The following is a 25,670-nucleotide window of genomic DNA, read 5'->3' on the forward strand; positions in this document are numbered from 1 at the left end:
ATCTCAGTGGCTTACTCTTTATCTCATAATTGAATTCTTGCACAAGTGATTAACCACTTTGCTAGGCGATTAGGCAGTTGCAACTTGTTTAGCAATAATCTCAACCCCTCTATTGTGGGATACTTCTTAAGTATATAGTTTGCATTAAATAGCTTCAAGTGAGAAACTATGGTAAAGCTTGACTCTTAATCATGGATCATGCCATCTCCATAAGTGATCTATTTTTTATCTTAGTTGCACCATTCTATTCTAGTATATATAGAACTATACATTGGTGCTTAGTCCAACTAGATATGCAATGAATTCCTTAAACATATACTTCGCTCCTTCAATCAAAACGAAGGGAGCCCACTTTACATCTTGACAAAAATTCAACCATACTAACAAACCACTTGAAGCATGAAAATAATTTGAAACTTTCTTTCAAACCATATATCCATGCATGGATAGAGTAGTCATCATCAATGAAAGTCACAAAGTGCAAGCAGTTCCCAAAAGAGGGTATTTATATGGGACCACAAACATCACTATGTACACGGGGGTATAATTTGTGAATAACTCTCACTTAACCATCTTTTAGAAATGAAGCATGATACATTTTACCAAATATACACCCTTCACAAATGTATATTACAAATGCCTCAAGAGTAGATAATGAAGACACCATATCATAGTTATGCAGATGCAACAAAGTAGCAAAATTTGTGACCAAAATGTGCATGCCAAAGTTTAATATCTAAAACTAATTGTGCATCTACAATGGCACATGTCATATCTTTCACATTTTTCATATTTATTAAGCTTATATACCCCACAACATAGTGAACTAGATACAATGGTTGTATCACCGCCACAAGAGATATCTTGAATTGTGTATCTATCATTAACAAACTTCACAATCAAGCCAATCTTAACAAGTGCAAATACTAATAGCAAATTCTTTTTTCTCTCTAGTATATGCAAAGCATCCATAAGTATGAAAGTATTGCCATTATAGTTTTCTAACTCCTGTATGATATGATAAGAGGAGTTATTGGCAAATCACAGTACTTCCCTTGGAGGCAAGCTCAAGAGAAGTGAACAAATTGTATAGAGAAGTAGCATGCTTCATGGCACTACTATCAAAGTACTAAATATCGGAATCCATAATACACATACAAGAACCATGTAAAAAAGGGTCATACTTGTATCGCACACTAAATGCTATTTTGTATCCTACGAAACATTTGCAAGTTGTGACTAAGAAGAAGGAGTAGCAACTGAACAATTATACTAGCCTCTTTCATAGCCAACTTCAAATGGTCCCCTTAATGACATGATATTTTGCCTTAAAATGCCTACAAAAAATCATACTCTCTTGTTTATTATCATCCTTATCAACTTGCTTTGTCTCAATAGTGTTTGTATATTTTTTCTTACTAGCAAAAGAGGAAGCTTTACCTTTACCTTTCTGACTAGCTACAAAAGCTTGATTTGCAACAAACATATAATGGACATATTTTGCCTAGATTATTCTAGTTATAGCAAAACAAAAACCAATCATCAAATAACAAACCATTTAAATTTTTCTTTATCATCAAATGAAGAGCAAATGTAAAACCATTAGGGGGAATATGACTCAAAAAGGGTCCTTTAGCTTAAGAGTTGATAAGAGATTCGAAATGGACCAATGGGCAGTAGGGTGATGTGCACATTTTATCTACTCTCTTTTTTTCATTGTCCCTACCACTTGTAGGCTTGTCCCTCTATGTCCCCTTTTACCTTCCCCCTTACTTCCCCTTCAAAAATGGCTTCCTCCCTTCCCCAAACCTCTTCATATCACATGTATAGTCAAAAAAAACATTTTTTGGTGTCTTTCTATAACACATGCTTCCAATTTTGTCAATCTCTCTTATCTCCATTCGAAAAATCTTCTCAACTTTCTATGCTTCTATCTTCTCTCAGCCATAGCCACATAACCCCCAACTTCTCTTAGCCAAAGCCAAACAACCCCCAGCTTCTCTCAACCATACTCATATATCACCTAGATTTTTCCATATAGTCTCAACTTCTCCCAGCCATAGCCACACATCATCCAACTTCTCTCTTTCTTCTAAGCATAAACATAGTCACATAGTCCCCATCTTCTCCCAACATCTAAAGCCACCTAGCACTCAACTTCTCTCTTTCTTCCATGGTCATTCTCTTTCTTCCATTCCATAAATCTTCTTATCTTTTTTGTGCTCACACAGTCATATCCACACAACCCTCCTTACTTCCATTCCTCTCCTTCTAAGTACTATTCTTCTCAAATCCATTCAAATGGCATCTACATATCAAGAAAGGTGACCGTGTGATTCCACATTTATTGTTTATGTAAAGAATACAAAGGATGAGCATGGAAAATAAAAGGGATCATTGGTCATGAAGGATTCAAACGATTTTCTTGAATTACTTCTTGTCCACCTCTCAATTCTTTGGAATGGCCCATTTTAGATGAGTGGATGCTTTAGACATTAAAATTGAAGATCATATTGGCATTCATAGCTCACTGAGATTCAAGAGAGCTTCAAGATCAATGGGTCTTTCACTATTTGTACCAATTCATGTTTTTGCTTATATCTTCAAAACCACTAATGCACATCAATATCCCTCCATGTTCATTTGTAGGAACATAACTTAGGACTTTCTTTATTCCAATTTTGAATAAGGATGGAATGAGGTGGGTGGGGTACACAAAGGTGACATCTTTTTATGTAGAGTGGTAGTCTCTACTAATGATGTCTTTTGTTACTTGATTGCACATGTATAATTGTACATGCACTTCTATTGTCAATGGTTGAATGAAGAAAGAAAGCCAATGGATTTCATTAGAGTCCATTAAAGACATGGGACAAGCATTTGACATTCAAATTAATATAACAAGTGGAATGATCAAGTCAATCACAGTGAATGTGAAGTCTCATAAATCTACAGGAGCATATTGTGTTGATGGAAAGCATTTGTACGGAGAGCTTTTACTTCTGTATTGATGGGAGAAAGGTGAGCTTGTTTAATATTACAATTGGTTTGTTTTGGTTGGGACACAATATTTTGAATTTGATTTGATTTTTCTTCCCTTCATGGGAAAAAGAATGGAGAAGAATTATATGTTATCAAGTACTTTACAACAAGTTAGAATTTGTGTAGAAAATCATGTATCAAAAATTTATGATCAATAGATTGGGAGTTTTTTTTTATTCTTTATATGTATTTTAGACTCTCTAACATTTTATATTTTTTATTATTTTGTGACTTTTTTACTTTTTAAAACTCTATTTCAAAAAATTTAATTGAGTTTTTTAAACTAAACTTTAAGTCCATAGCCTATAAAAACCATTTAGTTGGCCTCATTTTCATTTTCCAACTCTCCAACCACTTCTCCTCTCCTAACCACACCTATGCTTGCCTCTTACACCCCCTCTCCTTCGTGTTTCTCCATGATATAGAGATTTTTTTTTGAATGAGGGAGGATGAGGTGTTGTCAATGTTGGCAATCACCAATGACTTCTCCTCATGTCTAATGATCTACCTATAGAGTACAATAACCCAATGCTAGAAGACGTAGAGGGTATACTCGTAGCTCTTCGAGATGCTATGGCCATTGATGTCAAGTAGGAAGTAAATATATCAATAGTCCATCTAGACACTTTGCTTTACTATGCATACTATTTAGAGCCAACTTCGTGTCAATGTAGGCCATGCTTGACATTGATGGCTTTGAAGTTGCTAGAAGGGCCAAGGAGTGTTTGGGAAGGATGCCTCAATAGAGAAGCACATTGGCCCAATCCCCACTGGCAACATAGCCATTGTGCATGCCACATTCTTCCTAGATGAGTGCATTTAACTCTCTATCTTGAAGGATTGTGTATGCCACATTCACCCTAGATGAGTGGGTTTAACTCTCTATCTTGAAGGCCTTATCAAAAGTGTTGTGTATATCCACCAGTACCCTAAATGTACACAAGATTATTCTTATTAAAAGGGAGTTGGTGAAGCATATTTTTGGTACACACCACCTAAGAAAAAAGGGTATTTCAAACCATGGGCATTAGAAAAGCCATAGGAGCCAACCAGGCCGCCATGCAAGAAAGCATCAAGGTTGGGTTACTACCAAAGGCCAAGGAGAGTGAGATGCATTGAAAGAGAGAGAGGAAGAGAGGAAAGGAGGGAGGGAGAAGAATGAAGGAAGAGGAAGAGAGAATGAGAGAGAGAAAAAGAGGAAAGGTGACAAAGAGAGAGAGAGAGAGAGAGAGGAAAAGAGAAACAAGATGTGAAGGAAGGGAGAGGAAGAGAAAGAAATAAATAAATAAAGTTATCTTAACGTCTACAACATGCCAAGTTGGCCTATGAGACCAAAATGTTGCATACAAAATGTCTGGGACGTTTCAAAAGTCCCAGTGAAGCTAACATTTATGCTATGTTGAACTAAATTGAGTAGGTACAAAATGATATCTAGACTAGATACAATCTAGAGGTACTCCCAGTGCGGTGTGGAACTGCTCCTAGGGTGTTCATCCTAGGATGTCCCACTTTGGTCGGTCTAGCATGGAGAGACTAAAGCGGAGGGGTAGGGCCCTCCAATGGTGGTGTAGTATCCCTTGTATCTTCAACATGTGTCTTCTGCGGGGATGGGGGCCGGCGAAGCGTGGGCGCCGGGCTTTGCCTCTCGCTGTGGCTATTTCTAAGGTGGTCCCCCGGGGTCGAGAGGCTGGTTGGGCTAGTGGGGGCTCGGTGGTGGGGAGGGTAGCTCGTATTTGGTAGAATTCGTTGAGTGTGCGTTGGTTGGTGGCTCCTTGTCTTTGCTCCGTGGTTCGTAGGAGGTGGTCTCTTTGGCGTCGTATTTCCAATAGAAAGAGCCCCAGGCATGTCTGGTCTTTGAATTCCATCACCTTGGAGAGTGGTCCGAATCCTTCGCTGAATAGGTGGTGGAAGCGTCCCCGGATTTCGTAGTACCCTGGGCATCTACAGATATAGTGTTCCTCTGTCTCTGGCTCGAGATGGCAAAGCTGACAGATTCGGTTTTCTGGGGGGAGGGGGTTGGCCCCGTATCTGCCCGTTTCGACCCGTAGTTGGTGTGAGGACGTGCGGATCTGTCCGATGGCACTTCTGACCTTGTGAGACATGTGTGTGTCCATGTAGCTTGGGCGGGTGATGAAGCCATTCGGGGAGGTGTGCAGGAAGTGCTCTCGGTAGAAAGCCTTCTTGGTTCCTAGTTCCGATGTGGGGGTCACCCATGTCATGGCTGTATTTGTCTAGATGATATCCATTCTAATGATGCGATTCACCTCCTCTCGGCTGAGCTCCATGTGTGGGCAGTCTAGGTTGTATTGTAGTGGGGGGAGGTGGTCCATGTGCAGGCCATGGAGCCGTAGCTAGGTCTTTGTTCGGGCATACCAACACTCGGTGTCCCCTTGTGTTGCTAGCTATTTGGATGACTTCAAGGCGAGTCTGGGGTACCGGTGCCGGGGCAAGTCCCATATTCGGCGCAAGAAGGTCACGGTCTGGAAGAGGACCTCAGCCACGAGGGGCGTTGCCCCCAAGTCTGCGCGGATGATCTCGTGTGGTACAGAGGGCTTGCTTCGGATCGTCCGTGAGATCATAAGTATTAAGGGTCTCTCCATTTGCTCCCATCCCTCATAGATGGCCTCCTCCTTATGCAGTGGCTGATCCTGTGGGGCCCTCCGCATGTGGTAGAGACTGGACCCCCATATGGGAGCCCCGTATAGGAGGGCTGGTGTGACCAAGGTGTCAAAAAGCCAGAGCTTTGTCCGGGGTTCCTGGAACTGTATGCGGGCACATTATGTAGGTTGTCTTATATGTCCATAAAGCTACCATGTCAAATTGACCTACGGAACTGAAGTGATTCTACCAGTGAAATTCTTTACTCCAAGCTTGAGAATAGTAGTCCAGGAGAGATGAGAGGGCAAAGAAGCACGGACAAATTGTTTGGTAGAGCTAAAATACTTATTCGAGACTCATCTCATTACAACCCATGCCCTAATCTATGAGAAGGCACAATGCATGAGTTTGTTTGATAAGCATGTCAAACAACAAGATTTGAGCAAGGAGACCTAGTCTTGCTATACTCTATAAAAGACACAAGTAGAAGATGAAATTCAGGGGATTGGGACCTTTCAAGGTTCTCAACATCAATAAAATGGGCACTATAGAACTCAAAACCCTAGAGGAGGGAGAGGGCATAGGATTTTTCAATGGAAGTTGCATCAAAAAGTATTGTCCACCATCACATCCTCTCTATGAATCTCCAATGATAGAACCGCCAATGAATGTGAGAGTTGCAACTATCGTTGAAATAGAGGATGAGGATGAGGAAGCAATATCAACAGCCTTTCTAAGAATTAGAGTGTCTGCTCAAAAGATATACACCTTTTATGTGCTAATTGATGAGGGAGCTGACTATAATATCTTAATATATGATCACTGGATTGCTATTGGTCAACCCCAATTGCAACCTATCAATGCAAAACTCAACCCATTTGGAGGGAAGTCCTATCCACTCTCAGGGAAATGCAAACTAATGGTTTCTATCAAACTAAGAGCCTACCCATCATCTTTTATGTACTACCTAACAAACAAAGTGTTGACAAGGAATCACTATTGGATCGTGTGTTCAAAAAAATAAGCTCACTATAATGTTGACTATGACTTGCAGCACATCCACCTTACCATAGGCAATGTTAGAATAGTAATGAATTTTAGCAAGGGCTCTACAGTCACCTAAAGGATGTAGTACCACCAATAGTTAGCCCTAGTGTCAACCCTAAGGAGGGGGTAGTGCATCACAACATACACCCATTGTGAAGTCCCACCAGTATCGAGAAAGCACACCCAAAGCTATGGATCAAACAATCAAGTGGATCCCCAAGCATAGACCATAGCCTCACAAAAGGCAATCATTAGGAACTCATAGTTTTCACACCTCACATTTTAGACCTAAACAGAGGAGTTAGTGCTCCTATGGTACACAAGTGACTAGGCCACATTGGTTCCCAAAAGTTCGTTGCATGCCCAAGGTTACTATGAAGGTAACACCTTGGTGTGGCTACCCAAACTCACAAGTGGTATGTATGACCCTCAAACCCACTCTCCAAAAAATAATGCCCAAAAATGTAAATCAAAATAGGGTAAGAGAATAGTGAGGAGGAAGGGTGCTCAATCCATGAGTGCTCCAATCATCTATCAACCAAACGCTTAACCAATCTCATCAATGAGAAACCCATCATCAAGGAGCTCCCATCAATTAACTCTGATGTAATCACCACCACACAATCTGATGACAAAGCATGAGTGCTCCAATCGTCTATCAACCAAAAGCTTAACCAACCTCATCAATGAGCAACCCATCATCAAGGAACTCCCATCTAATAACTCTGATGTAATCACCACCATACAATCCGATGACAAATCATCAACAAAAATTCAAACCCAATCAACGTCTCAAACCATGCTCACCAAACTCTATAAGAATCCCAAAGTAGAAACACCACGTATCAACCTATCCAATCCAATTAAATCAAAACCACCAATAGGCCTTAAGTCGTCGCAACAATGACGATCCATTCTTGAATTTGCTTCTAACATGGCCATGGACATAGGATATGACTTAGGAACGTGCATTTGACAATTGGACTCAACTTTCACATTGTTTGCTAGAAGTTACAAACACTTGGACCTAGGCTTACTTGACGAGCACATAGCAAATGAGGCACGTTCCTTGTCGTGTTCTTGGAAAGAATATGAATTAATCTTCAAAAGGGCCTCCACCATTGTAGAAGAGTTGATTGCCAATGAAATATCACAAAAACATGCCTTAAGCCAACACTTAATCACATCTTTTAAGAAGAGCAGAATTTTCATGCTACCACAGGAACTCCTTGAGCTCCTCCAATGATTAGTTGAATCTGAGTCTAATTTCTTGTGCAAGTGGTATACTCTATGCATCCAATGGGCACAAGAGGGTTATCAAATCATGACCAATGCAGAGCAACAACATGCCATCAAGACTTCTGATTATGGCCAAACATATATGGCCCCAACTTCATTTAAGGTATTAGCAATGACAATAAATCAACCATTAGAAGACAATATCATGCTACATCTATACTTAGGTAGGATCCTAACAAAGGAGGAACTCCATATTGCAAGCCAAATCAACTCAGGTGACCTCTTGATTGATGTATTAACTTACATCACACATGTGGGTATTCGTCCACAAGATATGGATTGTCATCATGCAACATTAGAGTATAACCCAGCCTTTTACGACTAGCTCTTAAAATAGTGAGGCAAACCAAGGATTCACTAAATGCCCTTACACCTTTACTTCCACAATTCTAGAAGAATTTTCATCATTCTCGAGGGGGAGGTGGTAATGTGGAAGGTGAATGAAAAATAAAAATAGGAGTTGAACTTCAAAAGAAAAGGATGAAGTGAATTTTTTTCTTCTTTTGGTAAATTTATCCATGAAGTTCTTGCGTGGAATGTATGGATTGATTGATGTGGAAATTCTCATTTCACGGTTTATACATTTCACCATTTGATAGCATTTCTTTTCTAATCACTTTACTTTTTATGCAAGAAATGTCCTTCAAGGAGAATTCATTGTGGGCTATTGTGCAGTGACAAGAACCCAAATGACAGGGTAGTAGGATAGAACCAACAAGCTTCCATTCTTGGAGGAAAAACATAGAAAATATGACTTAGCCATGGAGACACGCACCTTCAACCAACTGAAATACTATACCATCCATAACCTGGAGGAGCTGGTGCCATCGGAGGAGATAGTCAACCAGATAATAGAATAGTGCAATCTTGCTAAGTACTTGGAAAAGGTAGGCCAGGACATAGATAATACCAAATGTATCGAGTTTCTAAAAACTTTTGATGTCTAGGAAAAAAATGGCACAATGACAATCAAACATGGAGATGCCACAAGGAGGGTGGAAGTTGAACTTAGCCTGAAGATCGTGGAGAAGGCCTTCGAGTTAGTGAACAAGCCGAAAAAGAGGCCGAAGAGAGATGCCTATAGGATGTTAGGAATGGATAAGAAAAAAGTTTACACAAATGATGGAATTGGCTTGGTTGATGTTCCTAAGCCTACCATGAGACTGCAAGCAAAGATGGTCCACATCCTTTTCTCGAGTCAAAGATATAATGCCCTTATGAATAGAATAGGAGTGTCATTACTTGAAAGCCTTGCAGCAAATCCATTGGATGAGGTAAATTGGAATTCTCATGTCCAAAAAACAATCCACGCATCGGCAAAGATACTAATTACAACTTCAAGGGAAACAAAAGGAAAGCCTCCAGCTACAACAGCAAAGTCAGAGAGAAAAACACCACTATCCAAGGCGTCAACCGTAGGGTTCGAAGGGGTGCTGATAGCCATAATCCAAGAAGCCTTGGGGGAGATAGAAAGTGAAGAAGTAGTTGAGGAGACCCTTGAGCGATCATCGACCCAAGAACAAAATCACTCTTCCACTTCAATGAACCCTCCTAGTTCATTCTCAACAACGAATTCGGGAGAGAAAGAATTCAATAGAGTTTAGCAGCATCTGTAGCCAGGAGTCAAAACAATATGCTAAGAAGAGAGAAGTCAACTGCCCCACTCAGTAGCAGCAAGAAACCTCAAGTGAAAGGCTGGTTAATGAATAGGGGGGCTCAGCACCATCAAGCCAAGGAGAAAGAAGAAGAATCATGCTAACAATTCCTATCAAGAAAACTAGGTCCACCACTGAAGAAAATCAAGAATTGCAAAGGGTTGAAGAAGAATCCAGGAAACTCGAAGAGGAGCACAAAAAGAGACAATAGGAAGAGGAAGAAAGATTAAGACAAGAGGAGGATGTGCAAAGGACTCTTGCCATTAGAAGATTAGTGGAGCAACCCTAACTCTTGATCTCAAGATCTAGCTATGATGAGCCCTATACGTGAGGATGTGCTAAGCATAAGTGCTACCTACAAAAGAGGCCAGACAAAGACCATAGTGGTGAAGGCAAAGTAAAGGCTCCCCTACACCCAGCGTCATCAATCATGGTCCCCACAACTACTTCAATGCAAGGAACCATAAAAGGGGCAGTAAATGAGAGTAATGTCATGGCTAAGAAGCAGTATCTCATTAGCTAAGTGTAATACCTTGCACCTACACCAAGCGAAGGAGCTCCACTCGTAGGAACCAAAAGGCTAGCGCAGCAGCTAGCTAATGCAGAATCACACTAGGGGCCAAAGATACCGCGTCTTGAAGTGTCTACTACTTTGGTGCCCTTTGCCATGCACAACATAGAAGAGTACGATGAGCTGGTGAAAGAAATTCAAAGCCAACATGACAAGATGAATCTAGAAAGAAAGGCCACACTTGTCCGGCTAGATGAAGAAAGGAACGTCTTTCACCTACCGCCTAGAAAAAAAAAGGCAAATGACCATAATAACCAGGGAAATGATGGCCTTAAAAGATGCCTTAAAGGCAAGGAAAGGCAAAGAAAGTCTAAAATACATGTATGATGAAGACAGGGAGAGCTGCATTGCTCTAGAGGCATAATGCACTCTCACATCTCAGGAACAAGAAATGCCTTGAGGAAGAAGTGAGTAGCTTGAAGCAACAAAGAGAACAGCTATCCAAAGGACTATAAGAGGCAAAGGCACAAGGTGAGCTAGAAAAAAGGAGAAAGATAGTGGAACTGCATAACCAACTTCACACAACACTCCACGAGCAGACCATCCTAAGGGAATAGGTAGAGCACCGGGATCGAGAAGAAATAGATGAATACACTATGGCGAGAGCAAGAACAAGTAATCACTACTGTAGCCCAATACTAGAACCAAGGATTGGAGCAAATGAAAGGAAAGGTAGAAGAATGGGCAGCTAAAAATGAGGGTAGGATTAAAGACTAAGCTTACCACCTGGCACATTCAGAGAGTGAACGCATTATGGCATGTGCAAAGCTGAAGCTCTGGAGATAGGGATTCTTGAGCAACAAAAATCCTTCTTAAACATGGTACTAAATGTCACCCAAACAAGGGATGAAGAGACAATTGATGAACTCAAAAGAAAATCAAGGAGAGCACTTAAACATGGACTCCATGCCAAGGCACTTAGGTATGGAAGAATAAAGAGCTCATTTGATTGCAACTGGATTAACCATGTAAAAACTTGAATGGCTAGGGCTTTGGGAGCCAAAGCAACAAGCACAACCTCCCCCTAAAGAGTCGAGAGATCCAATACATGAAGAGGGGCCAAACTTTGAGCATGACCATGTTGAGAAAGAGTAGCTGTATGAACCAAGTCCCCTCATTGCAAACACAAGCACAAATATAAGAGCAAGGTGAGAAAGCCATACCCTCGGAGAGAATGATGGAAATGTGGCACAAGCAGAGAGAACAGGCAGAGCTAGCATGAAGATAACTCCAAGCCAACAAGCCATAATAAGTCCTTAATGTGTCCATTCCTCAAGGAGAGGAGTGTGATTCTAAGACCTAGAGTTAGCAAGAACTTGTAGTATGGGAGCAATAGGAAAATCACAACCAACCCTTTGAATTCACCTTCACCTTCTCTCAAACACTAGATAGAGCATTATCTCCAAGGGTAGTGGAGGAAGTAATAAAGCTCTTAGTAAGGCTGGGGAAGCGATGGTCAAAGAAGAGAATTCAATGCCCCACAAGGTGGCGATGGGAGCCTACAAAGTATTGGGAGAATAAGGTGATGGAGATACCCAAGAAAGTGGAGGGGTATGAAGCACAACCAAAGTGGTGAAGAAACATCTAAGACTCTAACTTAGACGCTTGGATGGCATTCTTTAACACACTACCATACGAGAGGGATAATCCTACCTACATTCCCTACTCGTGGAGAATTGAAGTTGACTTCAACCAAGAGCTGCATGGTAGGTATGATTTTTCTAAGATCTATAATGTGAATGCCACATCTTCGAAGGAATGCTTAACCTTCACATAGAGGAACCTCCGCCCATCCATAGCAAGCTTCCTCAAGGACTTCTCTTCTTACCCAGATCATGCTTTCATTACCACTTGTAATTATCTCCACCTCTTAAGGATCTTACTTTTTAAAAAATCCTACTGCAAAGGAAGAGTGGTTACCACCCCTCTTTTTGGACATTAATGCAAGGATAGATCTACACAATGATCCACCTTATGATGAGAGCCACTCTTTTACTATCATTTTGTATGAGCTTATTAGAAGATATGAGCGATAGTAGGTTTACTAGGTGCAACCACCCATTTTTGTCCACCACACCCCTCAATGTAAGAATCAACTTGAAGAGCTATATGCAAAGCAGAGCTTTCCTAAGCAAATCCCTCAAGCCTCCCCCGCAGGCTTGGCCCATGTCCATGAATGGGATGCCACTGAACGTACTCCCTTGTAATCAAATAAAAAGAAAAAAAGAAATGAAATGAAGTGAAAAGAAATAAAAAAATGATACCAAGTGTGACGACACTCCCCTGGTGCCGTCCTAGGGTAGGCAACACCCACCCCGTGGAGCCCGCCTCATGAGGGATCACCCTTTAATCGGTAGCCCCACAACAGTGCGGAAGCGTTTTTGAAGGTAACACGGAACGTGACACGCAACGCGTCACGGAAAGCGGAAGGTAGCACGTAACGGACAAGGTAACATGACACGGAAATGAGGTAACTCGATATGTATATTATGAAGTGCAACAGAGGCACGAGAATAATTACAAGAAGCCAAAAAGGCTTGAGGGACAAGAAATCACAGATAGAGGGTGGACGCTATCAACGTGCATACCACGACGCCGTCATGTGGGTGAAGGAGGAGTACTACCCTCATACACACAAAGAAAAATGATTTTCCTCCATTCGTACTATATGGTGTCATAACCATTGCACTTAGGGACCACCCTAGCCCCTACCCCACTTCACAACATAGGACACATCAAGGGTAGGACATTTTGATAGACTTGTCTCTCTAAGCCACACACAGCATCTCCCTTTTTATACGAACTAGGTCCTCAAGTATGGGACAACACCTTAGGCTTGCTTATGGTTTGACCCACCTCCCAATTCCACCATCACTACACAGTGCACTACACAATAAGGTAGACACACCCCCCTAGGAAGTGTACTCGTTCTTCTTTTCAAGTACATTGTGCAACAATGTGGCAAGCCAACAACAACTACGAAGGCCTTCTTCAACCACCAATCTATCTTCGACATCAGCAACCTTAAAACTTGCTTTGCATAGCATCTCCAACATAACCAACCTCCGCAAAGGCTCCAAGAACCATTCCACACCAACCCTCAACATCTTCAACCCATACCATCAAGTGCCATGGAACTGGCACTCAGCTAAGAGGGGGGTAATGTTAACCCTCGGAAGACCAAGATGGAAAATCCAAAAAATCAAAAGCGAAAGACAATTACAAGGCAAGAGGAAGACGCATGACAAAGGTGTACTAAGAAAAACTTGAAGACGCAAAGCACACGAAAAATTCTAAATGTAAGAGGGAGATGCACGAGCATAAGTGCACCTTAATATTTTTGCAAAAAGAGCACCAAGTGCCTTATAATTTCTTTTATAAAATAGCACCGGACTCTCTCCAATGCAAGTTGTAAGGAATGAGAGGCCAAGCTTTCTCTCTTCTTGCATCTTGCTTCATTCTTATGTATGGGAGAGGGAGACAGGGAGTATGAGAGAGGGAGAGTGTGTGAGAGAGAGTGATGGACCATGGAGAAGGACCATGGAGAAGCCCTTCATCTCTTTTCTTTATCTTCTTCTTCTTTTCTTCTCCTTTCTCTCACGTGCTTCGCTATGAAGCTTAAATCTTGGAGCTTAAAGATGGAGCTTGCTTGAAAGCACATGTTGGATTGTGGAGCTACGGGTGAATTTGTGTGAGAAGGCAACTTGATTGGATTCAAAGATAAGCTCACTACACTTGTGTGTGAGAGAGTATGTACACTATGTGAGAGGCAGTCATATCTATTAGGTTGAAACACTTGAAGCAATAAGTGGTATATGGGTCTTGGCGATGTGCTCGCGAGAGCACTGACAAAATGTCACTAAAAGAATAAAGAATGAAGTGACAGTGATGGGCGCCCACCACCTGCAAGATACATGTGTGTGGGTATGTGGATACTATTGTAACTAATACACGTGCAGCTGGACACGTGTCTTTAATCCCAATAATTTCAAGAATAGCCTAGTAAATGAAAATCCCCTTGTACTCTGCAATATAATACAAAAATATCTTTCTTGTAGACTATCTCTTGAGTATAATATTTTCTATTTTTTTGTATTCAATTTTCATAAGATTTAAGTCTTTTACAAACCAACATTACAAGATGCATGTATTTATATTTTCAGAGTATGATATATATGAAAATAATAATTAAAATAATGTTATAAAAAATTTGAGTTTTGACAAGCTAGAGAGTTTAGTTTTTCCTCGAATACCTAGGAATGGCACAAAATGGCCATCTAAGATATGTAGGATGCCCTCAACACTATGGTGCATGAGAGTTGCTAGGTGATGGCTTTTCCTTTATTTAGCCTTCTTTGCCTCTAAGTGGAGCTCACTGTGGTTTTCATCCTTGCACTTGTTGGGGCTTGAGGTTGGGGGTCCAGTGTAGTTTTCTCGATAGGGGCTAGTTCTAGAGCAATGAAAAGGGGCATTGGAGGAAGAGAAAGTTTTCTAGCTTGCTTCATTTGTGGCTTGGAGCATCACATGGGCCCTTACCACCTATTGAGTGCCCGTCTATTGCATCCACACTACCCTCAAGCCATTCTATCCCATCATGAGGCCTATTGATATTGTTATCAATGTTGCCCTCCTCATCATTGTTTCCACCTTTCTTATTTGTAGAAGGTTACCCTCAGCATTCTCCAACTGGTTGTTGTCAACTTTCACATCCTTTCTTGCTTCTTCCTATTTTGAATAGTTTTCTTGTTTGTGAGGTCTATTCAAAGTCTCCAAGGCCAATTTAAGGAGGGTCTTCAAGCCTTTGGATGTGGAGGAGAAGGAAAAGGACATGGAGACGATGAGGTTGTGCTACTATTGGAGTCATTCCGCTAGGCACTAGCTGAAATTAGGGATCTCTTTGCCTTGCCATGGTGGAGAAGTGAATAGTTGCCCTTGGCCTTGGCTTGGTAGTGGATGTCATCATATTGTTTTCTTGGTGTGGGCATAATATGTGTTGCAAAGGTATGGAGCATTGACATTAGATTTTGAACATCAAACGATGCAAATATTAAAATACATGCAAGTAGTAAAGTTGAAGGCAAACCATGTAGTGGGTGATGTTGGTTTCTCCCCATCCATTGACAACTAGTTAGCTTTGTAAAATCATTGACTACTATATGAAATTTGACTTGAGTGGAACTATCTATTGATGGTTTTGCACACTAGCTTTATCCAAAAGAATGCCAAATTTTTTCACAGGAATTCTTAAGACTAGGGTTTCTTTTCAAATTTGTATTGCATTTGCATAAATCTTTCCAAAGCTCCCACTTTAAATTTCATGGATTGCCAATCATATTGCTCAAGGATCTCATCCTCTTTGTTCCACTCATTGATTTTCTTTGTGCTATATCATAAGTTAGGGCTTGCCATTTTCGGGTCCTTTTTAATCTTTAACTTGCCTCCATGTACACCTAATGAATTTAACAACTCCTCGGCTTTCTCAATAGCTACTTTACATCTAGAGGGAGGATTCATTGTGTATACATCATTGATACTATGCAAATTTAACAACTTGTCAAACATGTACATGGGACAACACAAACTACAAAAATGGACATTCTCAATGTTAATTGGAAATAGCTTTCCAATTCTCATCAAGACGTGACCCATTTAGTGATGCCTTTCTATTGTAGACTAGTCCTTCTCCTTCCACGTAAGATTATCTACAAACTCAAAAGAATTGCTTGGTTTCATGCAAAATGAACAAAAAGGCAATGATATTGATGCCTTCATGTCACAATTGAACATAAATCTTAGAGTCTTGAGATTACTAGCCAAGTGCCATAACGTTGAATTCTCTAACTCCTTTCACATAGAACTTCTCACCACTTGTTTTTTTGAAATTTATATCCAAATATGGAGTATATTGAAATATCTTAAGAGAGAACATTAGGTCTCCTTGGGCACTTCGACTACTACTAACCACCAAATTTTCTTTTTCGACTACATACTAAATGGTCGTACAAGCATACTATCTTTTGCATTGGCCGTGGTGTAATTCATCAATGTAAGGCACACCCTCTCCAACTTACATCCATGTATGATTTGGTATTCATCAAGCTTGATAACAAACTCCAAGGTTGAAACAAAACATTGCAATTATAGTTGGCATAAACTTAGTAGAAACAAGTGTACTATATTGAATCTGTAGTGTTATATTAGAAAAAAACAATACCTTCCTAGCATTGCACCTCATAGAAATGAGACATGGCATATTGCAACTTAACGAGGTCAACAAAATTATTGTTGAAGTTACCATATTCATAAGAAATCTTTCTACCCGTAGTTTTCTCCAGTTCCATTTTTTTAGTGATTATTCAAAAATTTCTCATAGTAAATCAGCAATTGATATATTTTGTGCCCGTCTCACAACTCTCAATTGAAATGAATGAGGAAAAATCATGTGCTTTATTTTGCTATGAGATAATGCATTTGCTATCATATATTGTTGTATATGGCCTAATAGCCTTGTTGACTAACTCGGCTATATCACATGTGATTTGAGATTCTTCCACTAATAAACTATTAAGAATATCTATAAGAACCTCACTTAAATAGCAAGCTAGAGGGCTAAATGTTGAGGGTCTATCAAATTCCAATCAAATGCTTACATTTTAAGAATGCATATAGAAGCTCCATTTGCTAACCCTTATCTTGGTCTCTGGCATCATCGAAAAAAAAATTGAGAAAAAATATATATTTTTTGAAAATATATTAGATTTGGATTGTCTTTCAATAGAAAATGACAAACCTTAATGCTTACACATGTGTTTCTACACACCACCATTCAAGGATAATGATAGTATTGGTAGTAATTGATGTTTCCTTTCCTTATAACCTATGGGAGTTTACTTGATCTTTGCAACTTTGCTTCTGCAATGTTCTTATCATTTTCCATTTCTTTCAAAGTGATTTAAATGAAGCATTCTATTCCTCCAAGGTTGAATTTCTTCGTGTGTCCTTTGCCATCTCTTGTCCCTTATCTTTAGATTACTTCAATTCTTATTCAAGCTTTTACACTTTGATTTGTTGATCTTGGAATGCTTTTTGCAACACATTCAAAGAACCCTAGGATTGTAACAAAGATTGATGAGTGATATATAACATTGATTGATAATGTTGATGCATATGAATATTACCAACAAGTATTTGCAATAGTAGACCATTTTCACCATCCCTGGAAAAAGTAAGCAATGAAGAAGTGAAATTGAAAGGTAGATTTAGCCTAGTGCTAAGATCATTAGGGTCGAAGGAACAATCAACCCAAAGATGAATATTTTTATTTTTTCTCTAAATGATATTAGAAAGCACTTGTTGCATCTAGACCATGCTTGCTATATAAGGGGACTTTGCAATAGCATACTTTTCCTCTATATGAATATGCAAATCCACCTTCCTCTTACGATTGCTTATGTCCTTAAGTGATTCCATTAGGAAATGTAAGGCAGGATAAGAAATTGACTAGATTAAGTTTTCATGCTATAATATTGATTTGGAAGGACTAGAGGGCAAAAGAGAGCATGAAAATGCCTACTAGGTGCATATATAATATAGTTAACCACCACTAGAGATGTAAAAGAGAGAAGGGAGAAAAAAGTCGCTTTCTGGGGTCAAAATTAGTTAGCCCTACTACTATGGCAGTTAGGAGTGATAGAGCATAATGTAGGTATATAATTACCGCTGCAAGGTCCCAGGTATCACATTTGTGGATATTAAAAAACATTAATTGATTTGAAGGGTCTATAATTCACAAAAGTATATAGAAAATGAGTATTTCACCTTCAATATGATTGGATGCCTTTTGAGAAAAACAAATCCATTTTTTTTAAATCTTTTAAAAATTCATTTTTTGGGACAAATTTTTGAGGTGCTAATATGGCACTTTTGAAAGAGTTGTGGTATCATCTTGGAGGATGAATTGATTTGGAGGGCCTTTAATGCAAAAAAGTATACGTAAAATGAGTATTTCACTTATAATGTGATTGGATGCCTTTTAAGAAAAAGAAATCCATTTTTTATGAAAATTTTCAAAATTTCACTTTTTGGAAAAAAAGTAAATCCAAGTTGGTGATGTGGCATTTTTGAAAGAGTGATGGTCCTATCATCTTGGAGAAGACTAGTTATTAGGGTGAAAAGAAAGGGATATACCCCCCCCCCCCCCCTCCTTTTCAAGTAGGTGATCCACCACAAAAAGTGGGTGGAGCCAGGAAACAAAAAGGCATGTAATGATGAACATTGAAGACGAACTAATCCAAGATTAAGGAATCCTAATTAATTTCTTACGAAGCCCTTTTTGAGTCCATATTCCCCCTGATGTCTAATAAGAATTAGGAAGACCATCAAAAGCAATTTGTACAAGTCATTTTTCTAACAAAAGCACATCTACAACAATCAACAACTCCTTAAGATCTTTGATCTTTATTAAAACACTTTCCAGAGAGGCACCTTCATCCATATATTTACTAACTAACTACTTATTCAAGTAAGCAACACATGCCTTATTTCTTTCTTTATACAACCATACAAGAGTATCCTAAGTATTCTTAGCTATCTTACATGAGCGAATATATGGGATCCTGTTACGTTTGATAGGCAATGCAATCAAAGTATGAGACTCTATATCTCCTCCCAACAAATCTACTCAAGAGTAGGTGGTGGTGGCGTTGCAGCATTAAGTGAAGTAAAATTGAAACATGTAGCATCCTCAACAATACCTGCTTTTATTGCTTCTTGTAGCTTCTAGAAAACCATCATGGCATCTCTAAATTCCAAGTACAACATTGTTAGAATATCAAGCTCGTTCATGTGTGTTTGACCGACATGAGCTGGACACAGCTAGTCTGGCTAGATCAGTTAGGTACATTAAATAAGTCGATTCTACTTCTAGTGTGAATGGTCTTTATGACCTTAGGTTGTATATGCACTAAGTGTGTGCTGAATGAATAATGAGAAGAATAGAGAGAGGAAACATGTTGCTTCACTCCGTGTTGCTCTCTTTCCTACATCCATGAAATCTAACATGGTATCAGAGCCATGAATGGGCTCACTGGTGGAATGCACTCAAGAAGAAGGCTTGAAGATTGACCTGAAGAGCTGGAAAGGAAGAGGACTGACAGTCATTTTTCATCAATGGTCTCACAGAGGTATGTATTGTGGAGCATTGGAGTCTCATTGCTTGAAACAGGAGCTGTGGCTTGCTGAGGAGTCTTCCAAGGACTAATTGAGCACCAGTGAGTGCATTATCATTATAATAATAAGAAAAATGTGCAGCAGCAGAGATCTGGCCAGTCTGCGTGTTTGCGCCTGCTGTGGCTGAAGGCATATTCACCTGCAACACAAGGCATTTGCGGGTCCTCAGATAATCTACAGCTTGCCTATACACCTTGGAAGGTGGTTGAAGGTCTTGGCATTCTATCACTTGGATGTATGCTCAGTTATGAGCTACAGATTTGATCTACAGATCTAAAATAACAGCAGTTCAGCTGTAAACAGTGATAGGGCAGCTTGTATCTGAACTTGATTGGAGCTTGAAGCTCTCTGATATGATTTATGGACCTCATTGGAGCCAAGGAGCACTCTGGAAGACATATGTATCAGTTCTCATGCCTTTGAGCTGAAATTTCTTGAAGGAAGTACTCAAATCTGGAAGTGTAAACAGGCTAGAAACCTGTCTTAAAACAGTGGACTTACTGGAAGTGTAAACAGGCTGGAAACTTGTCTTAAAACAGTGAACAGTAAGCATTAGCTTCCATTGAAGCATTACATAACACTTGGCTGGGATTTATCATATGTATGACATGGGATATGTATGCTGGAAGTTTATGGATTGGGTTGAGCATCAAGGGATCATGGAAGTTGAAGTCTAAGGCCGGTGATTACTGCAATGACATTGTCTCAGTGGTTGCAAGCAGTAAATGCAATCTATGAATTGGATTCATGAAGACATGATGCCTATAGTTACCCCAATGCTCATGTATTGAACCTAACACTTCAAAGTGAATGTCTGACATGATTTGAGGCTGTTTTGGAGCTGGATTGACTTTGGTTTACTGAAAAGTTGCTAATTGCAATTTGTAAGCAGAAGGCTTGATACTTATACCTGCTATCTATGCACTGATTTGTGCCCCATTGGTTATGCTCGGATTGCTACATGTACTAGCAGATGTCTATGAAGGTTTGGGACATGTATGACATGTATATCACTCAGTTTTGGGCTTGAAATCACTGCTGCATCACTCACAGAATTACAGTTTTCAAACTGCATATATGTACCCTGGCAGCGAGGTTGCAGGAGTTCAAACCGAACCGAATACATAGTATTTGCACTGATTTCTTTACTCACAGGTTAAGCCACTTGGTGTGAACTGCTTTGGACTGTCAGTGGGCTGAAATACCTTGGTTTTTTACTGCAATTAATTGCATAAACCATCATAAATAGTTCCAGGATGAAGTTGAACTGTTAAGAAGATCTTGGTTTGCAGGTAGTCAGGCAAGGTCTACAATATGGCAAATAGTGATAGAACTGATAATGTAACCCAGATTGTGGGAGAAAAGCTTGATAGCAACAATTATGCAATATGGAAGTTCCGCATGGAGAACTTTCTGATAGGCAAAGGATACTGGGACTTAGTGACAGGTGTTGAGGCTGAACTTGAAGTTCCAGAAAGGAATCCTACAGCTGATCAAAGAAGAGCGCATCGAGCCTGGACAGAAAGAGCTCGCACGGTTTTACATTGGTTGTCATTATGTATCTCAGATGTTATGGTGATGCAGATTATGAACTGTAAATCCCCAGCAGCAGATGCATGGAATATATTGGTCAAATACTATGGCACAACCACAAGTGCAAGGAAGATACAATTAAAGCAGAAATTCAATAACATGGAGAGGAAGAACAAATCCATACAAAGATTATGTCACAAAGGTTAAGACCATAGCAGATCAGCTGGCATCTGTTGGCTCACAGGTTGAAGATGAGGATATGGTTGCAGTGACCTTAAATGGCTTGGGTCCTGAGTAAAGTCTTTTGACACTTCAGTGTCTGTTCGGGCTGAGATGCCTGACTTTAATGAGTTGGTTGCATTATTGATTCATGAAGAGGTGAAACTTGGCTTAGCTATAGGGTCAAGCAGTTCAAAGAATAAGGATGCAGTTTTTTACTCGAATCAGCGTGGTCGTGGTAGCCGTGGTAGAGGAGGCCAGCAGAATGCATCCTATAGTAATAATAATCAGCAGTCATCAAATACAAGAGGTGGTGGAAACTTTCGAGGCAGGGGGAGATCTAACTCCCGTGGCAGAGGCTCATGGCAGCAGCAGCGTCAGTCAGACAATCCAAATAAAGATAAGGATTGTCACTACTGCGGAAAGTATGGGCATATTGCAAAGAACTGTTGGAAGAAGCAGGGAAACCAGAAGGGCAAGCAGCATGGACATTATGCTACGTCCAGTCAGGCAGATGAGTCTGGTGATAGACTATTTGCCATGCAGTATCTCAAAGATAAGGCTGCTGAAAAATCATCTGATGATGCAGTGTGGTACATTGACTCGGGGGCGTCGAATCTCATGACCCCTCACGGTGATTGGTTCACGAATATGGTGGCTGAAAAGCATGGCTATGTATGCATAGGTGATGATACGCAGCATAGCATTGAGCATAAAGGAAAAGAGCCTCTTGTGGTCCATAATGGCAGAAAGAAAAATTTTCATGATGTATTGCATGCCCCTTCAATTACGAAGAACTTGTTATTTGTAGGTCAGATGACGAAGTAGAACTTACAGGTTAGATTCAATAAGCATGGCTGCTTTATTGAAGAGTTTGGCAATGGCTGCAAGTTGATAGCTCGTGGTCACATGAATGGCAGAATGTTTACTCTTGATGCTTCTTTGCCAGAGCTGAATTCAGCTATGTTTGCCCATGGTTCTGGCACTGTTAGGGATTTGAAAATATGGCACAAGAGAGTAGGGCATGTCAATGTGCAAAGGCTGCAAATTATGCAAAAGAAATAGTTGGTTACAAGTTTACCGAAGTTCCAATATTCAAATATTGGTCATGTATGCGAGGCTTGCCAGTTTGGTAAGCAGTCACGATTGCCATTTGTCAGGCATGTACGATAGAGTACACGTCCATTGCACTTAGTGCACTCTGATGTTTGGGGGCCAGCTCATAATGTATCTATGGGAGGTTCCAGATATTATGTATCCTTCATTGACAACTACAGTCGCTATACCTAGCTTTACATATTGAAAACAAAAGATGAGGTTTTTGCTGTCTTTCGGCAATTTAAAGCACAGGTTGAGAAGAAGTTTGAATTCTACATCTCTTGCTTAAGATCTGATAGTGGTGGGGAGTATGTATCAAATGAATTTGATGATTTCTTGGCTGAAAATGGCATTCGTAGGCAGCTCACCTCTGCAGCTACACTCCGCAGCAAAACGAAGTAGCTGAAAGGAAGAATAGGGTTCTGATGGAAGCTGCTAGGGCTATGATGAATGAAAAGCATATGCCACTTTACTATTGGGCAGAGGCTGTTATGATAGCCGTATACATTTTGAACAGGACTCCCACTACAGGTATTCATGAGATGACACCATTTGAGAAGTTGTATGGCTATAAGCCGGATGTAAGTCACATGAAAGTATTTGGCTGTCTTGCTTATGTGCATATTCCAAATGAGAAAAGGAAGAAGTTGGATCTCAAAGCACATAAGTGTGTTTTCATTGGATATTCGCAGGAGAAGAAGGCATATAAATGCTATGATCCCTCTACCAGGGAGACTTTGGTAAGCAGGGATGTTATCTTTGATGAGATGGGTTCTTGGTATGTATCACCAGTTGCAGTGCCAGCGGATATGCCTTCCACTCATGCCTCTACAATTGATATACAACATAGCACTGTTATGACAGGACCTCGTAGTTAGACATTATCCCCATGGACAGGGAGATTGAGGAGCTCGTCATCCACTGACACCAGTATGTCAGTGAGGGGGAGACATGATGTCTTGGACAGCAAAGGAAAAGAGAAACTTATTGAGGATGCATCTGGTATGATGACACCTGGCAGAATGACTTCTGGCTATGAGTCTGGTGAGACAGCGAACTTGGTATTTCGACTGTCTATACGCCTAGCACAAGGCAGAGCAGGTATATTCCGCCTCATGAGAGAGGGGAATCGAGTAGTGCACCACAGCTTAGACGCTCACAGAGGGTCAGATACCCTGTTGATAAGTTGACATATAGTGGCTACTCTGCAAAGCATTATGCGTACATGACAAAAGTGATGGAGGTCAAAGAACCAAGTATATATGCTGAAGCAGTGAAAGATAAGAATTGGTGTGTAGCCATGGATGAAGAAATGAATGCCTTGGCTGAAAATAAAACATGGGATTTAGTACCACTGCCTGAAGGGAAAAAGACCATTGGCTGCAAATGGGTCTACAAAATCAAATGCAAGTCAGATGGTAGTGTGGAGAGATACAAAGCCAGGCTGGTCGCAAAGGGGTAAGCCCAACAGTATGGACTTGATTATGAGGAAACATTCAGCCCTATTGCCAAGATGGCAACCATATGCATTGTGATTGCCTTGGCTGCTGCTAAAGGCTGGAAATTGCAGCAGATGGATGTTAAGAATGCATTTCTTAACGGTGACCTAGCAGAGGATGTCTATATGGTTCAGCCGAAAGGGTATGTTCACCCTGATTTTTAGCATTATGTATGCAGGTTGAAAAAGGCATTGTACGGGCTGAAGCAGGCTCCAAGAGCTTGGCATGCTAAGATCAGTAAACTACGTGCAAAGATTGGGTTTTGTTATTGGCAGGGCTGATCACAGCCTATTTACAAAGAAGACTGATAGTGGTTTAGTAGTGCTGGTCATATATGTTGATGATTTGATAATCACTGGTGATGATGACTTGGGTATACAGCATGTAATGAAGATGCTGAAATCTGAATTTGACATGAAAAACCTGGGAGAACTGAAGTATTTCTTGGGCATTGAGGTAATTCCAGCTGACAATGGGTTATGGCTGATGCAGAAGCACTATGCCATAGAGATGTTGAAGAAGTATGGCATGGCTGAATGCAAACCGCTGGATACACCTCTTGATCAGAATGTCAAGCTAGACATGAACACTGGGGCTGAAGTAGAGGATGTGACTATGTACAGGTAGATGGTTGGCAGCTTGATTTTCTTGACCATCACTAGGCCTGACTTGAGCTATGCTGTAGGGCTCATAAGCCAGTTTATGCAGAAGCCTAGAAAGCCGCACTTGGATGCAGTTAGACGCATTATGAGATATGTTAAGTCCACTGTAGAGTATGGGATGTTCTATGTCAAAGATAAGCCCTTGATACTGACTGGATACACGGATGCAGATTGGGCAGGTTGCTCATATGATCATAGATCTACGAGTGGATATGCATTTGGATTTGGTAGCGGCATGATTAGTTGGAGCAGCAAGAAGCAACATACGGTTGCTTTGTCGAGTACTGAGACAGAGTACAGGGGTGCTACATTGGCAGCATGCGAGATTTCATTGCTGCTCAAGCTTATGGCTGATTTGGACATACAAGTAGATGCTCCAGTGAAGTTACTATGTGATAATCTGAGTAGTTTACTCCTGGCTATGAATCCAGTCTATCATGCCAAGACGAAACACATAGAGGTACACTACCATTTCATCAGAGAGATGGTTCTTGTAGGACGAGTTGATCTTATGCATGTGAAGACTGATGAACAGGTAGCGGATATCTTTACCAAGTCCTTGGGTAAAGATAAGTTCTGTGGTTTTAGACAGCTGCTTGGAGTACATATGATGTCTTGAGCTTGAGGGGGAGTGTTAGAATATCAAGCTCGTTCATGTGTGTTTGACCCGGACATAGCTAGTCTAGCTAGATCAGTTAGGTACATTAAATAAGTCGGTTCTACTTCTAGTGTGAATGGTCTTTATGACCTTAGGTTGTATATGCACTAAGTGTGTGCTGAATGAATAATGAGAAGAATAGAGAGAGGAAGCATGTTGCTTCACTCCGTGTTGCTCTCTTTCCTGCATCCATGAAATCTAACAAACATTCCAAATTCCCTTAACAACCAATATACGATGCATCATATAAGCCCACAAATGGGTAGTTGGTTCCATCCAACTTGTCCTTAATAATGAATATATGGAATACACATTGTTGTAAGCCATGGCCATTAATTGTACTTGATGCAAAAGTTACATGTATAGAGAAAAATATGCATAAAACCAACCCATGATATGAAGCATAGCATAAAGGATATTGTAAGGGCTTTCACCTATAACTAATGTCAAAAATTCTATACAAAAGGATAAATAAACATATGTAGCACTACGAATAGTGCAAACTAAGGTAAAAATGAACCACAATCAAAAATCTACCAACATTAATTCTAAAGGGCTCAC

At 40.3% G+C, this 25,670-nt stretch overlaps 1 protein-coding gene across 1 annotated transcript in view; it reads right to left on the reverse strand.

Moving 5' to 3' along the window:
- Positions 1 to 1,313: 1,313 nt before the first annotated feature.
- LOC148026632 (Leucine-rich repeat (LRR) family protein) overlaps positions 1,314 to 25,670 on the reverse strand; it is a 139,114-nt gene continuing 114,757 nt past the window's right edge. Inside the window, exon 9 of the mRNA XM_087691092.1 lies at positions 1,314 to 1,337. Coding sequence (XP_087547218.1) covers positions 1,329 to 1,337 — 9 coding nt within the window. The 3' untranslated portion in view covers positions 1,314 to 1,328. The remainder of the gene's footprint in view (positions 1,338 to 25,670) is intronic.

The sequence above is a fragment of the Lygodium microphyllum genome, chromosome 13 (assembly GCF_053477565.2).
Source record: "Lygodium microphyllum isolate KBCC chromosome 13, Lygodium_microphyllum_v1.1.10, whole genome shotgun sequence".
Taxonomy (NCBI): domain Eukaryota; kingdom Viridiplantae; phylum Streptophyta; class Polypodiopsida; order Schizaeales; family Lygodiaceae; genus Lygodium; species Lygodium microphyllum.